Source organism: Macrosteles quadrilineatus, unplaced genomic scaffold (assembly GCF_028750875.1).
Source record: "Macrosteles quadrilineatus isolate MER2022 unplaced genomic scaffold, UCM_ALF_1.0 Scaffold_2__2_contigs__length_208266976, whole genome shotgun sequence".
Lineage (NCBI taxonomy): Eukaryota > Metazoa > Arthropoda > Insecta > Hemiptera > Cicadellidae > Macrosteles > Macrosteles quadrilineatus.
Window position 1 is genome coordinate 113,145,693 of NW_026542595.1, and position 17,225 is coordinate 113,162,917.

At 33.7% G+C, this 17,225-nt stretch overlaps 1 protein-coding gene across 2 annotated transcripts in view; it reads left to right on the plus strand.

Annotated features, from left to right (window-relative positions):
* Positions 1 to 16,196, plus strand: part of LOC128986651 (heat shock protein 75 kDa, mitochondrial) — a 28,469-nt gene extending 12,273 nt beyond the window's left edge. For both annotated transcript variants that reach the window (XM_054407124.1, XM_054407123.1), the window contains exons 11-17: positions 173 to 320; positions 1,482 to 1,609; positions 2,817 to 3,004; positions 3,463 to 3,548; positions 9,374 to 9,519; positions 10,257 to 10,329; positions 16,005 to 16,196. In XM_054407124.1, coding sequence (XP_054263099.1) covers positions 173 to 320; positions 1,482 to 1,609; positions 2,817 to 3,004; positions 3,463 to 3,548; positions 9,374 to 9,519; positions 10,257 to 10,329; positions 16,005 to 16,106 — 871 coding nt within the window. In that variant the 3' untranslated portion in view covers positions 16,107 to 16,196. The remainder of the gene's footprint in view (positions 1 to 172; positions 321 to 1,481; positions 1,610 to 2,816; positions 3,005 to 3,462; positions 3,549 to 9,373; positions 9,520 to 10,256; positions 10,330 to 16,004) is intronic.
* The last annotated feature ends 1,029 nt before the right edge of the window (positions 16,197 to 17,225 follow it).

Genomic DNA, 17,225 nt, shown 5'->3' on the forward strand with positions numbered 1-17,225 from the left:
CCTAGCACAAAAAAAAATTATTTGGAACCTGTGCTTTGATTGACATACAAGAGGTAAACCAATAATACACCAAAAACGCCTGTGAAGAAAAAGTATTTAGCTCAATTAATTTGAATTAAATTAATAAATAACTTTACCTTAGGTTTTTTTAAAATACATAATGCGGTTTTAGGAAACTACGCACAGTGATCACCAACAGAGTTCTTCGCTTCTTGCACGACAAATCCACCAAAGAGAAGGAAAGTTTCGACAAGTTTTACAAGGACTACAGCATTTTCCTGAAAGAAGGAATCGCGACTAGCACTGACCAGCTTGAGAAGGTAATTTTATCTTTACTTCTGCGTGATTTTCTTGCTAATATGTGCAGTTAGACTCTGCAGTCTTATTTCTACAGCCACTTTGTCGCTCCGTCTTAATCTTGGTCTTCCTAATTGGCTCCTTCCTTCCGGTCGACCTCTTCACACACTTTGTATTGTTGCATTCTTCTCATATGACCAGCCACCTAATTCTCCTAATTCTTATCATTGCCACAGTATCTAGTATTATGTATAGGTTCCTGAGCCTATTTTGCAGTATTCTCCGAACCTCTCCTTCTAATTTTGATCCATATATCATTCTCAATATTTTATTTTTAAGCGATATTAACGTTTTCTGGATCTATTTTTGTTACTGTTCTCCGCATATTCTCACACTAGGCTAATAGTAGTTTTTATGTTGATCAGAAAGAAAATATAGCGATACGTTTGGTCAATGGGATGCTTTTACTTTACACTAATTTTGTTAAACCTTTACAAAAGGAGCATAAACTTAGAAATAACTTCGTTGGGGTGCTAATTTAGCGGTTTTGACCAAGAACTAAGCTTATCTCAACACACCTTTATTTGCTTTTTATATTTGACGAAGACGATTTCCAATATTTCAATCAGGGGAGCCTTTTTATTATCATCAACCAAAAGACCAAAGCTACCTTAGTAAACCAATATTTATTCACAAACATGTTTGCTGCCTTTGGCAGAGTTAAACCTCTGGAGTAATTTAAATTATTTATTGAAAATAACATCAACCTCACATAGATAATTTGATTCTGAATTTGTTTAAATATTACAATAATCTGTTGTACATTTGAGCTTTTTAGGGAATTATGTCCCTAAAAGCCACTAGTTTTAGATAAACTCCAGTAACACCTATTAGTAAAATTTAACATAATTTGTATCTTTTCTTCTATTTTATTCAGGCTATTTGTGATCACTTCCAAATACTTAAATTATTAAGTAATTTTGAAACTATCCCATAACTAGATAAATGGAGCCAGAAAATCGAGTAATGATGATCCATATGTTTGGAAGCTGAAGAAACATGTAACACGACAACCCCAGCTCAGATAAAGAGTAGGGAGACGGGGAGGCTGTGATGGACCACAATGGGATTGTTAACTCCTACCCAATGTCGGATTAATTAACGAGTGCTTTTGACCGTTACAGGAAGAGATCGCCAAGCTCTTGAGGTTTGAGTCGTCCAGCCAACCAGCTGGTACTGTGACTAGCCTACCAGAGTACTGCAGCAGACTCAAGACCTCACAGAGGGATATCTACTACCTCTGCGCTCCCAGGTACTCGCCTAGTACAGTACAGTAAAGGGTCGTTAATCCGAAGAACAAAGAACTATACTATCGGTCTAAACATCTATAAATTTGCTTATGCTGTTTTAAAGAGTATTCAAGTGAGTTGGGAGCAATCGGCAGAATTAAAAGCGATCGGAGGTTGAAAGCTTTAAGCATACGTCGAGAGTGATTTTCACTTGTCTGAAGCGGCAATAACGGATATTTTTTTAAAAGAAGTTTAGTAATCCAGCATTATCAATTCGGCACCACCAAAGTTCAGAACGTGTCGGATTAGAAAGCATGTACTGTAATCAGAAAGTACAGCTGAACTTATATTTCAACCCAAATTTCTGAATTGCATACTACTTCCATCCTACGCTCATTTTGCAATTACTGTAATCGTGTTCAGCTTAGAATACACATCCAAAGTGTGTCACCATCTGAAACGATTGGTTGGTTTCTTTAAGGAAAGGCTCAGGGCTAGGATTGTGATTTTTAGAGAAACGAGGATAGCAACTATCTACCAACTTACTGTAGAAAATTTCCAGGTAGACTATAATCCATGTACCCTTGTCAAAGTCCCCCAGGGGATGAAATATTTTGTCATCTATGTTTATTATGGCCTACCTGGACTTTTCTAAGGTAAAATATTTATCTGTTTCCCCTTTTCAAAAGTTGATAGATATGTAGTCAACCAGTCATGTTCAGTTCTTTGTTTGAAATTAATTTTTGGTGAAGATAAGTTACTTTCGCTACACTTATCTTATTAGATTTGTACTGTTTGTTGTTGTTTTTTTTTATTATTTTATTATGTTTTAGGTACTTTTTTACCTGAGAACAAGATCAGATCCCAACACTGACTTTTATGTTTTTTGGAGAAAAAGCACTTTGCTTAGAAATACATGGAATGAGCAGTAAATGACTAACTTATCCAAGAAAATAGTTCCATGCAGTTGAATGCATACAGAAAGTCACGACAGAAGTACATAACTTGTGGAGAGGAAAGATCTCAAATTAACGTGCTTTCAACTTTCTGTGTGCCTTTAACAGTTTGGAACTCTTTGGGTAAGTTAGTTGTTTATCCCTACCTTAACTTTCTTTTTACTAAATCAAGATAATACAACATTAATTATTAAACGCAAAACACACATTATAAATCCTATGATAAAATCATTTTGCTGGCCAAGTCTGTTATCACCTCAGCTATTGTTAACAGCCGCACACTGGCCGAGAGTTCTCCGTACCTGGAGGCTCTGCGTAGGAAGGACGTGGAGGTGTTGTTTTGCTACGAGGGCCACGACGAGTTGGTGCTGATGCAGCTCAGATCCTTCGACAAGTTCCAACTCACCTCCGTAGAGAAGGAGATGAGGCAAGACAAAGAAGCCGAGGACCTTACAGACCTCGGTAGGTAACGGTTGAATTTGTCTTTGCAATAAGTTGAGTTCGTCAAGTTCTTACCTTTTCCAAAAGTTTCCAGCTTGCCGACAACCGAGGAATCCAGGAATTGCACTAGAATTTTGCTGAATGACAAAAAGTTTGAATTGATCGTGAATTTTGAATGGGACTGGGAAAATTTGGAATGATTGACATTGGCCTGTAGTAATTGATCATTAATGGTGTTATGTTTGTTCCCTTTTCACTGTCAAGTAAGAAAATCATAATTGTAGGAGATAATTGCGATGCTGCTCTGATTGCCGATAATGCTCACTTTTTTCAATCATAGTATGTTCACTACCTGCCCCTATGTTTGCTCCAGCGAGCAAATTGTTTCCTTTCTCTCTGAAATGGAAATGTATTGGCATTTTTAAAGGTTTTGTAGATTGAGATAGGAATAATTAATTCAGCTGAACGTCTGTTCACAGGTGCAGACAGCCTTTCTCGAAGTGAAATCGACAATCTAGTCAAGTGGATTGAAACTACTCTGAAATCTAGAGTCTTTGGCGTAAAGGTAAGCCATGAAATACTATATTGAAACTTATAAACTTATTTTAACTTGTAAAGTGTACCCGATTAGATTAAGGTACCTGCAATCCTAAAATGCTATGGGAAGGGAGGGAAACAAGTCCATGACGTAGGAAGTGGTGAAGGAAGTAGAAAGGCTAGCAGTGCAGAGTGTGGGAACTGTCTGTGGCAATTACATTAATGTATGTGCAATCTTAAAAGTCAAAGTCAAAGTCATCTTTATTGTCACAAAACGTTTTTTTTTTTCTCTGGCACAGCCAGACAAAACAGGTGACATTGTCAAACTATACTAAAATAAACTAGCTTACATTGGTAAAAATAAATACATAGTAGGTAACAAAACAAACAATTCACATTGATTTATCTTCAAGAAACTGACCAATACTATAATAATTCTTTTCCAATAAAAATTCAAAAATTTTTTCTTTAAAAGATTTTAATCCTATTATAGATTTGTAGTACCCAGGCAAATTGTTAAAAAATCTTTTACCCATATAAGAAGGTGTCCTTTCCACAAGATTTAATCTGTGTATAGGATATTGAAAATCTGTATGAAATCTAGTGTTATAATTGTGTCGATTATTTTCACTGTGGAGTTTTTCAAAATTTGATTTCACATACAATAAACATTTAAGAATATACAAATTAGGGACGGTTAGAATCTTTAGTTCTTTAAAAAGTTGTTTGCAAGAATGTTTTACGGGTTTAAAAGTCATAATTCTAAGTATTCTTTTTTGAAGTTTAAAAAGTTGATACGAATCAGATGTGACGCCCCAAAGCTCTATTCCATACTGTAAAATTGACGAAAATAAAGCGTGATAAATCATTAGTCTAGTGTTTAAATCAACAACATTTCTTAAGACCAACATTTGAAAACATACTGAATTTAACTTTTTAGAGGTGTTATGAATGTGATTCTTCCAATTCAATAAACTATCTACATCAATTCCTAAAAATTTAGCTGCGTTGCTAAGATTTATTTTTTCATCATCAAAATAAACAAAGCCTTCAAGATCGTCCCTACACTGTGCAGTTTGAAATTTTACTATTTGTGTTTTAATGTGGTTCATTTTTAAACCGTTTACTTTAAACCATTTTGACAGATCTTGAAGAGCTTGATTCAAGGCTAAACTTAGTTCATGACTGTCTTTTGATTTAATGATGGCTGTCGTATCGTCAGCATATAACAACAAACTAGGTTTAACATTCTTAGGTAGATCATTTATGTACATCAAAAACAATAACGGTCCTAATATAGAGCCCTGAGGCACCCCCATAACAATCTTTTCCCATTCAGAAGCATACTTAATGTTTTCTTTAATAATAACTGTTCTTTGAAAGCGATCGTTTAAATATGATTTCAACCACAAAATAACTGATTCTGAGAATCTATAGGAGGATAGTTTATCAAGAAGAATTTGATGGTGTACACTATCAAAGGCTTTGGATAGATCACAGAACACGCCAATAGTGCTCTGTGACCCATCCAAGCTCTGTGTTATTGAATTTACAAAATGAGCCACAGTGGAAGTAATACTTCGATTTTTCCTAAAACCAAACTGTTCATCAGCTAATAAGTTATTAGATTCCAAAAAATAGGACATTTGATTGAATGAAATTTTTTCAAATATCTTTGAAAAAGAAGGCAGGACAGAAACAGGTCGGTAGTTATCTGAATTACTCTTAGAACCTTTTTTAAATAATGGCTTCACCTCTGCATACTTCAAATGATTAGGGAAAGTGCTATTGGTTAAAGTCTGATTGATGATTATGGACAATGGCTCAGCAACAAACTTAATTACTTTTTTTAACATAGTAGTTGAAATCCCATCCCAACCAGCCGTTTTTTTATCACTTAGTGACTTGACTATTTTGATAACTTGCTGAGGTGTAACTAAACTAAAGTTAAAAATTGGAATATCAGGCCTATGTGTGATTGATTTTTTTACTAGTTCCATTGCCTTACTCTTAGAAAAATTTACCCCTAAAACCTTCCCTACTTCAATAAATTTAGAATTAAAGTGACTTGCAATAACTGTGCCATCTGAGACTAACTTGCTATCAATAACTAAATCAGGAAAAGAATTATTGATTGGCTTGTAACCAAGTTCGGCTTTAACCACAACCCATGCTGCTTTAGTCTTATTACTAGCCTTATTTATATAACTACAATTATACATTTTCTTTGCTAGGTTACAAACAGATTTAAAAACTTTTTTGTACATTTTTACATAGCCAATAAAGTTAACATCAGTAGAACTCTTTGCTAAGTTGCTTAACATTCTTTTCTTTTGACTAGAAATTTGAATACCTTGTGTTACCCATTTTTTATTTACTGTTTTCTTTTTAATTTTAACAGGTTTGAAAGGGAAAGATTCCTCAAAAATTCTTTGAAAAGAACCAAAAAAATTATTACTGTTTAGAAAAAGGTTGTTATTTTTTGTAGTATTCCATTTCATTTTGCTGATAGAGTTTATAAAGTTATTAATATTTCTTTCAGAAAAAATTCTTTGCTTAAAAGAAGTGTGTAATTTTTGTCTATCCTCATCATTTCCCTGTAAAGAAATAAAAATAGACCTGTGGTCAGAAAGACCAGTTTCAATATTCATACAGATTTTTGTATCAATTGGCTTAATTTTGAATGTTATGATATTATCTATGCATGAAATTTTGTTCGGCGTAATTCTTGTTGGTGATTCTATATTTATACCTAGACCAAAAATATCTAACAAATTCAAAAAATCCAATCTCTGTTGTGGAAAAGTACATGTATCTAAAATGTCAATATTAAAGTCACCTACAATATAAACATCCTTAAAACCTAGCTCTTTCTGCAGTAAAATAAACACATTTTCTAATTTATTTAAAAAAGTTCTAAAATTTGAAATACATGGAATTCTATAAATGGAAATAATAATTGCATTGAAACAAACTATCTCAATACAGCACATTTCAAAAACTAACTCATCACTGAATATAATACAAAGATCTTTTCTTTCAAAGAAAATCAAATTATTTTTTATTAATATACATGAGCCTCCATGAGCTGTATTTTCTCTACAAAAATGAGCAGCAACTGTGTAATTTTTTATACCGTTTAAAATATTAATTTGATCTTTTTTAAGCCAATGTTCATTTAAGCTAAGCACAGATATATTAGACTCAAGCAAAAGTAGGTCCAATTCATTTTTTTTATCTGTAATTCCTCCTTGTATATTCAAGTGCATTAACCATGCATATTTTTTACTTAACCTAGCCTCCTCACAGATAGGCCATACAAAAGATTTCTTTTTGGGTTTTCTGCTATTATTATTTAAAAAAGAACCATGATTTGAATTACACATTACGCAAAAGTTCTTAAAATTTATGTAATTGGTACCTGTGGCTTCACAGGGGAGTTTTTTTGGTGATGTGATGTGTCATTGGAAAACAGGCTTGTTGAAGACTGCAGATCCACTGTAGGGAGACCAACACGGGCTGTGTATCCACCAGATTGCTGATGGTTCTGCTCAACAGGTGAACTGCAGACAGGGATTACTGGAGGTGAATGTGGCGCGCCCCAAGGAGAACCCATCCTGATACCCCCTCCGGAGATCTGCTGTCTATTCTCTGAAGATCGACATCTGTTGATTGCTAGTTGTAATTTATCAACAAACTCTGTATGAGTCAGTCCTTTCCATAGAGGTCTTCTGCTTGTCCTTTGATCATTGGTTACAATTAGTATTTTTGCATTTGTGTTCTTTTGAAAACCAACTATTTTAGTCGCAAAATGTAGAGGATCAATGAGATCTCGCACGCAGCCCATTGGGGAGCAAATAAGTCTGCGAAGTTTTCTCTCTTTGAAAGCTGTTTCAAGTTCTTCAAAAGCTTGGTCATAATCAGCCACAGAGGGCTTGCTATCATATGTTGGCTTGGTCATGAGACTAAAAACTGTTGCCTCATTCTTATTTGCCTGGCAAGCCAAAAAGTCACTAAGGCAGCTGGAGGGCTGAGGTCTGCCAAATTCCTTACGAAAAGCAACAGCCACACCCGCTGTCATATTCCTGTCATGATGTAGATCTCTTGATATTGTGTGAGCGAACGCAGTTTCTTGGTCATTTCTACATTTCTCAAGGTACTCCCTCATATCTGCCTCAACCAGAGCAATGTTATTAGCATGCTCTAGCTCTTCAGCCAGAGAGGTTGGCTCGAGTCCGTTACTGGATTATGAGGGAAGTGGTGGGAATTCCTTCAGCGACATTGCAGCAGGTGTTGACCTCGCAGGTCTCGCTGACACACTCTCCTCAACAGCAACAGCCGTACTTTGCATCTTGATGTTAGCCTGAACGCTGTTTACAATTGATTCAACAAGTTTTTTTTTACCTCCATAGTTGAGATGAAGTCCATGACTTGTGAAGCAACTTCTATGCAATTGAGTTATGTCAATGTAGGAGAGATCTGTATTTCCAAGCAATTTTTTTATGTTTTTGTTCATGATGTCAATTTTTGTATTCAATCTGTTGCAATCAAACCTATGTGGGATACTGACAACATGCAGGTTTGTCCTTGAGGAAACATTGATAAGATTTTTCAGACTAAAACTGTTTACTATGTTCACTGGATGAGCTTGCTGTTCAGAATCATTACAGCCTGCAATAAATACAGCGTGGTCCTTCTTTGAAAAGTTTCTTGTAAGTTGACTCAAATTCTTAGCTACATAACTGAAGTTGCCTCCTGAAGCAGCCACAACAGATACATTGTATTCTTTCCCAAGTTTATTTTCCATCATGTGGGAAATATTTCTCCCATGGCTATCAGATACCACAAGTAACTGAGGTTTGTTTTTAGCTGATTCATTTTGAGTTGTCACAATATTCAATATTGACTTCTTTTTGGCTTTTTTTAATGTTTTTGTCTTTGTCTTGGAGTTTAAATTAGCAGCAGGAGAAACATGTTTCTGGTTCAGTATTTCGATTTCATCATCAGAGCTATCAGATAACAAATCAAATCTATTTTCAGTGGGCAAAGAAAAAGCTGAGTTGAATTTGTTGGGTGAATACTTTGTCTTGTTTCTCGGGGTCAAATAACCTTCTTTGGCTGAGATTGTCGATTTTAATTCTTGAATGACTTCATTACGCTGTATAATCGAAATTTCCTTTTCGCTTAGTTGGTCTTCAAGCTTTTGTATTTTTACAAAGCATTCTTCTTTCAACAAGTTAGAGAAAGAGCTTGCATCTTTTTCATTTTTTGTTTGAGTTCCCGTATTGATAAGTGTTTTGGGGGTCAGATAACATAAATCTTCTTTATTATCCTCTAATTTAGTCTTCAGCTCCCTAATCAGTTTGTCTCTCATGTCTATTTCATTCTTTAAGTTTTCATTTTTCTTCTTAAGTTTGCAAATTTCATCGATTAGTTCTCCATTTTCTTGTTCAGCAACTCGCAGAGAAGTTTCAGCCCTAACTTTCTCAAATTTTAGCTGGTTGTTTTTCTCAGAAATTTCAATAATACTAGTTTCTAGAACATCATCCAAGTTTTCAATCTCTGGATTATGATAGAAAATCTCCTCTTCACATTTGGCACAGTGTTTGTCAGCTTCCTTGACTGCATTTTCTAATGAAGGTTTCATTATCTCGGGCATTGAAAATGCTATGGGAAGGGAGGGAAACAGGTCCACGACGTAGGGAGTGGTGAAGGAAGTATCAAAGGCGAGCAGTGTGGAGTGTGGGAATGGATTAATGTATCTGCAATACTAAGACTGCTTTCAGAGTAAACTAATGATTTTTCCCGAGCTATGTTCGTTCCCCAGGTACTACAAAGTAATGTCTTGTGTAGGTCAACAAGAGGCTAGAGTCCCACCCCTGTGTGGTGACTGTAGAGGAGATGGCTGCTGCGAGACATTTCCTCAAGACTCAAGCACACCAGATGGAGGAGGAGATGAGATATTCCCTGCTTCAGCCGAGACTCGAGATCAACCCAAGGTATTTCATTTTTGTACGAGAGTGTCCATGGTTTAAGGTCTATTTTAAACTCTAGGCTTGGCTGATACTCCTGTAAAACGAGCTTGTCAAAGCAGCTGAAAACAATATTAGGGAAAAGAAACTCTTGCCAAGTAATTGCCATGTGATAAGAAATTAAGTCACAGAAAAATAATTTAATCTGGTCTGAAGCATATTATTTATTTCTAGTTAAACATTTACATGTAAATTTTACTTAAGCAGCTCTAAGAATTTTAAAATTGTTATTATTAATAGTGTGTGTTTAATTTAGAGACAATGACTTGCTATAAAATCCACTAGTAGTTGCTATCACTAACCTAGATCTTGACCTTTTCATACAAACTTGTTATCAAAATACTGAATCTGACTTGATTAGTGATACCAATTGTCTAAATACAAGGAAGTTAAACGAATATTTTGAAATTGTAAATTATATTTTTTTTATATATACAGTACTTCACTTGTCAACAATTTCAATATAAGGAATTCCCAACAAACCCTTATAATAATTGAATTAACCAGGGTAAAGATTTTTTTAATTAAAAAAGGCCTACTCATATTTTATAGCATTTTATTTTTTTTTTTTATTATTTTATAAAATTCAATTAGTTTCATCAATTCTATGAATATTAATGACCCAACTGTTTGAGATTTCACTAGGAAACCCCATAGAGTTAAAATATTTGTTTCAAAATTAATATTGATTTTATTATTTTCAGACATCCAGTAATCAAGAAGCTGAGTGTTTTGTCAACTACAAACCCAGAACTCGCTGAATTAGTCACAAAACAGGTAATGTGAAAATAACAACTTTTTCAACAATAGTTTTGATAATGAATTTTTATTTTCTGTAGATTAAATATTTCATTCAGCAAATTGCCTTTGATAAATGTGATGTTTCTCAGCCTAGCTTTTGTCAAACTTATTTCATTCAGGCTGAAAGTTTTGTACAAACACACCTATTAAATGTGAAAACTCAATTTTAACAATATACTCTTTTATCGTCAGAACTTAACCCTTTTGGGAAGGATTAAGATATCTTGACCTGTTTGCAAACAACTAAACATAATGATCAGCTGGTGTGTGGCAATTGTATATTTCATCACTAGGGCGTAAAGTGACTCTTTTCGACCCGAGCTCAAGTTTTACGATCAAGGTGAATCCAAGGTGGGAAAATGAGTGACGGTTGAAAAGGCACTTTTTTCCCAAGTGATGAACTATATTTTTTGTCATATTGCACATTAATTTGAGCAAACAAAGTAAAAAAAATAATAATTTTCATGTAAAGCTAAGACCTTAAACCGACTTTTTTAAATTTTTTTAATGCTAACAAGTAGCTGTTTAGTGAGTGATTCAATCATTTTGACTATTAACAGGAATGAAACAATAAGCCACAACCGATTAAATCAATCGATACATGCAATTGACTTGCTTTAAATCAAAGTTTACAACTGAGTTTGAGTTTAAAACAGCAGTCTTTTAATCCCTAGGGAGTAAAATAACTTTAGACCTGCAACCATGTAACACAGCTGTTTTTGCTGCAGTATGACAACAAATTCACTACCGTACAGTAATGCTGTAAAAATTATTCAAAAGAGTACTGCAACCAGCGAAGTACTGTGAATCTGTTGTAGTCCAACTGTTTAAATATCCAGTGAAGTAGGTTTATAGAGCATAGCACAGATAACCAGCCGTCATGTGAGGAGTGACGTCGTGACGAGGCAAGGTGTCGTAAATTAACACTATCTCACCAACTCGGAGCAATTAACACGTCCGTGTCGGCTGCACAATGTACTCGGCTCGGCCTGCGGAAATTGGCTGATTTTTTTCATTTCGTGTATATCTACGCTTTTGGCAATTTTAAAAATTTTTTGTAAGGGAATTGTCCAAACGGTCTTGTTACTATCTAATGTAACCTTTTGTTAGCATTGTCAATTGATCCAATGATAAATGGCTGTGGGAACGATCTTGCGTAGAATCGAACCAGCGACCTTCAGATTTGAAGACAAACACTATAACCTACCTAGACAATTGTTATGTTTATAAGGCTTAGAACACCTTCCAATTCACCCAGAATGTTATTGAAAAGTTCAAAAGTATTCAAATAATAGGCCTATTTGATAAAACTGTATAAAAATCAGAAAATTTTATTCTTTAAAGTATAGAAAGCCTTACTATTGTTCAGTTTTTTCACGACAAACACATTTTTGGTTTATATAACTTAAGTTTAAAATTCTGTAGATGTAATACATTTAATTGTTTCAGTTCTGAAAAAGCATTCCAAGTTTCACGGGGAATTAAAAGTTGCCATAAATGATATCCGTGGCAACCTGAAATGTTGTGCTTGAGATTATACATTGTTGTTATGAACGTGGAAACTAACAACAACAACCACTTAAACTTTTCGCAAAACTTAAAAAGAATTTTAATTTAACTATAATTTATTTCAGGGTTAATATCTGTGACATGTTCATTTATGATCTTGTCTCCATGTTGGCTGGCCTACACTTCTTGTTTTTATAGTTTACAGACAAAATATTTGTAATGTTTAGAAAAATTTAAGTAGTTATCTATTATAACCTCTACAACTTTTTTTCATAAAAAAATAAAAAAATCTGTGTTTCATTATAACTTAATTTTTTTGTAACCGTTCTAGTAATTTCCCTTGAATTTAAATATTATCCATACTTTACTTGAAAAATACGTTATTTTAATGTGAGGTTAATCAAAAAAGGAAATATTAATTTTCAACATTCTAATTTTTCCATAGTTTGATAGAAAGTATGAGCATTTATTTTTAAGCAAACACAAGTGAACAATCCATACATAATTATTTTTGTCAAATTAAACATACTACTGTTCAACTCCAAAGTCATTTAATTGTGTTACTAATTTTAATTATTTTTTAATACATTGTTAATATTTTGCTTTTGCAGGTAAAATCATCCTAAGTTCCAAATACAGTCTATATTTTATAAAAATTACACATATCTTAAAAAAAACAACATGAATACAGTACTTAATAAATAATAATAGTGATAGTTTCTTTCCCCCATACTGTAAAACTAGGTCAATATTAAGAACATTTTAGAATGCTAATTGTTCAGAATTGTTATCTGAATTACGTTATCACAGGTGATGCAAATAAATAAACCAACGCAAGTACGGAGTACTAAACCTGTTTCTGACGTTGCTTGGTCGTGTTCATCAATGTGTTTGTTATGATCTAGAAATCTGACACTGTTAAATCTTTTGTGTTGTTAACTTATTGGAATAGAATATGAGGCGAGATCTTTATGCATGTACAATGTAGATCCAAATAATACCTAGAAGTAATCTTTGATTAGAACAAGGTGTATTGATACAAGAAGTACTTAAAAATGGTTTTGAAAATTTAACTTAACTGTACATTCAAGGATAATTATTGCCCATAATTCTGTATTTTCAGTCAAATTCAGTCTTATATAACATCTCGTAAAAAAATATAATGACCCATTTGTTTTGATATTGATAAGTCCTTAAAACCGGATGAAAGCTTTTTGAAAGCGTTTGCATCTAAAGATAGTTATAGTTATTTCCCCTTCTGTATATTCAGTAAAATTCAGTTTTACTTACTGACACTGTATATTATAGACAAGGGAACTGTGTGCAAACTGTATATTTTAGTAGGGTTCAAAACTTTTTTACAAGGAAATACCCCCGCCGCAGCAAACCTGCAGACTAAGCGAATTTCCATTTCCCTGAATGGATTTACACTAAAATGTCTCCTTAAAATTATCACATTTATTCCCTATTTAAATAGAATCAGTTTAAAACATACTTAGGTTTGCTGCAACAGGGAGGGTAAAAGTGTTTTTTATGTAAAATGTTAATAGTTAGTAAGAAATAAAAACATTTTCCAAATTTGGGCAAAATATGTTTATAAACAAGCAAACTACAACAGTTTACTTATTCTCCATAAGAATAACATGGGAATTTTAAATTTACAATTTTTTGGAATTTTCTCCGTAACCATTAGGCGCATTATAACGCTTCAATATACTAAATTATTTGTTTTTTTAAGCTCTACAAAATAGTTTCGAAAGAAATTGCAAAATTTTATGTTTTTTGGGTCAAAAATGGGAAAAACCCATTTTTACCCCATAACAGCCCCCATAAACCCCCGTTCCCATGGTCCGATCATGCTGGTTCGCGAACTCGTTCGAATAAACGTAGGTTTACACGTTTGTACCAAATTTCATCAAAATCGGATCATTTTTGCTCGAGTTATCGCGCTAACGGACACATATATATATATATATACTAGCTGACCCGGCGAACTTCGTATCGCCTAAGTTATAGGTTTCCCCTAAGACAGACCGATGGAAAGAAAGTACCGTTACGTTTAATTTTCAAGATGATCTCGTTCGCATCGCTCAATCACGTCCTGGTTGAAGTTCGTTCGCTACGCTCACTCACCTTTGGGTTGAAGCTCGTTCGCTACGCTCACTCACCTTTAGGTTGGAGCTCGTTCGCTGCGCTCACTCACCTTTAGGTTGGAGCTCGTTCGCTACGCTAACTCGCCTCCAGGTTGAAGTTCGTTCGCTACGCTCACTCACCTTTGGGTTGGAGCTCGTTCGCTACGCTCACTCACCTTTAGGTTGGAGCTCGTTCGCTGCGCTCACTTGCCTTCAGGTTAGCTCGTTCGCTACGCTAACTCGCCTCCAGGTTGAAGTTCGTTCGCTACGCTCACTCACCTTTTGGTTGCAAATTAGCTGTTGTCATAAATGTAAAAGAAATAATAGTGCTGCACCCTGTTGGTAATCCTTGTAACTTTAATGCTATTGAACATCACAGAACAGAACCAACTTGTTTAATTGAAACAGCTGTTAAGATTCATTAATTCCATTTCTCATAAGGTTAACATGGGAAACTCCAGAGCCACTGGGGCGGAGCCCTTTTAAGAATTTCGAAACGGGAAATAGTTTACGTCCGATTCGCATACCTACAGAATTTACACACCAAATTTCATAACGATCGGTGAAGTCGTTCCGGAGGAGTTTGCAGACAAACACTGTGACACGAGAATTTTATATATTAGATATAAAAATATATATATATATATATATATATATATATATATATATATATGAATTTGAACGCATGGTGTTTTTGACCTCTAGGGACCTCAAAACGAAAAAAAAAATCGGTCCCGGGTCCAGGTCTTACCGTGAGTACTACGGTAATAGCTTATTCCCTATATGGGAAATTCGCTAAAATGAACCCAAAACAATACACTTTAACCTTTCAAATATTATGTAAACATATTATGTAACTAGACTGACTACAGAGTATATAAACTCATGTAGTCATAGATTATAAGGTATACACAAAATGACAACCTATTTTACTCGTTATTCTTCCGAACAAACCACTGTTCTACAGTAATTCAGAGACCATAGTAGCATATAATCATTTAGCTATTAACAAGTATATTTATTACTTATTACGAGAGATACATGTTAATATTGCCGGTTACCGGACAAAGTCAAGTGGGTATTATACAGAGATGCTCTAACGTAAAGATAACGCCACTTTACGGCTTCAGATGTGGCTTATGTAACCAACACCGTCTCTGGCTCATATAGCCTCAAGTTTGAGAGCACATTTACACATGATTGTGTAGTTTATAAATTCCCAATTTAAAAAGTTTTTACCGAGCTTATTTCATTTATTTTTTTTAATAGTTTGGCTTTCAAATTAATTTGAAAATAACTAATGTAAAAGAAAAGTATGCTGATCCATAGTAAAGCTAAGCCAAATAGTAAAAATGTTGGTTGAATTGATTAAACAATATTTTGTCGCCAGCTTTTTAATCCAATTTGTCTTAGTTGATGTGAGCCACCTACAGATTGCGCTGATATAAATTACTGATTTCTGCCAATTACACGATGGTTTTTACCAAGTCAAACTGATGGAATGACTTATTAGCAACTATGTCAGTAACTAAAAATAAGGTACAAAATAGGGTTTTAGACACTAGAGCAATCTGTGACTGGCTCACACAACCACATTCGTTTTTAGTAAAAAACTGGCGACAGCTGATCCATGTAGATGGGACGTCTTCTTCTGTATCCAATAGTCGATGACTTTACTAACTACGAATCATTCTAAACGGAATAGTCAGTAATTGTATTACCTTTTCTACGATAAATATATACCAAATGGATAGTATTTACACATCGTTTAACCTATGATTTATCATTTCTTGGTGTTTTAAAAATCCTTTTGTTTACAAATTTTGTTCTGGATATTATTTTATACACTACGGTACATGGTTTTTACAAAGATTTTAAAAGAGGTATTCTATCAATCTAATTGCCTTATCTAGAACCATAGGGCAGCCAACTTGTGTGACCAAGCAGTAATGTTGCACAGTTGGCACAACTGACAGTCAGCTGTTAATGTAATCAGCTGTTTTGTTCCAGCTGTTCTCCAATGCAATGGTTGGTGCTGGACTCATCCTGGACCCAAGAACTGTTCTATCAAATATGAACCAACTCCTGACTTTAGCATTGGAAAAACATTAATGAAAATATTGAAAATATGTCTCTCTGTCTTGAATTTCTTTTGTATATTTACTTCTTTAGACTGAATAAATTGTAATTTAGTTTTTGTAATTGATGTATTATTTTTCCTATATCTTTAGATTGTGCTTAATTCAGAGAAGTGTAAGAAGAATTTTAAATCAACAATATAACATTGATAAATAATTTTGTTTTCATGTAGGAACCAACCATAGATTTATGCTTGAGCTTAATTACTTACAGTAAAAATATTTTTAAGGGGAATTTATTTTAAAATATAATAATGTATCTAGAAAACCAAAACGCAATGTTTTATAAAATGGTTTATTTGGTCATTTAGCTTATTCGAGTATGAAATCCTGCTCATAATATTATTTATTATGAAATGAATTAGTAAAGAAGTTATTTTAAAGAAGTAAACCTCTAAACCTTGGTTGAATGAACAGAAAGTAAATTGTTGGTCAGCTAAAGGCAAATTTGACCTAAACTTTTTCCATTAAACTTTTCTTGAAGTATAAAATGTTTTTATTGTTGTTTTATCTAAAACAATAATCTTTCTTATATAAAATTGAGCTAGAGGTTGTATGAGTACAACATATGTTTAGTGTAAAAGTTTTTCATAATTTCAAAGGAAGTTTTTTTGTGGTATATACTGTCAATTATTTTTGTACGTATTTTATACACCTGTAGTCCCATTTTGATGAAATTCGGCATGTGGGCACTTATTCATAGTATCTCTAGGGTTAATTTTTGTTTAGAAATTATGACTTTCAAGTGCGATTTCCACATAAAATAGTGGAAGGATTTTCACAAAAACAGATTGACCAATTTTAATTAAATTATAGTATTTTATAGTCCTTTTAACTCTAAACAAGATGGTTAATCCCCCAATGCTGTAAAAATTACAGTTCAAAAGTTGTCACAATTTTTGTGATTTTACCCTTTAGATATCATAGTTAGTCCCACCATTTACTCATAATAAAGGTTGTTGACAAGCTAATGGTAAAAAGTATATGTCAGCTTTCTGATACTGTTAATTTTAAATTGTTTTAAGTTTGAAAGATATGTAAGACCAATATATTCTTAACAGCTTTAGATGAACACATGAATCTCAATCAGTGA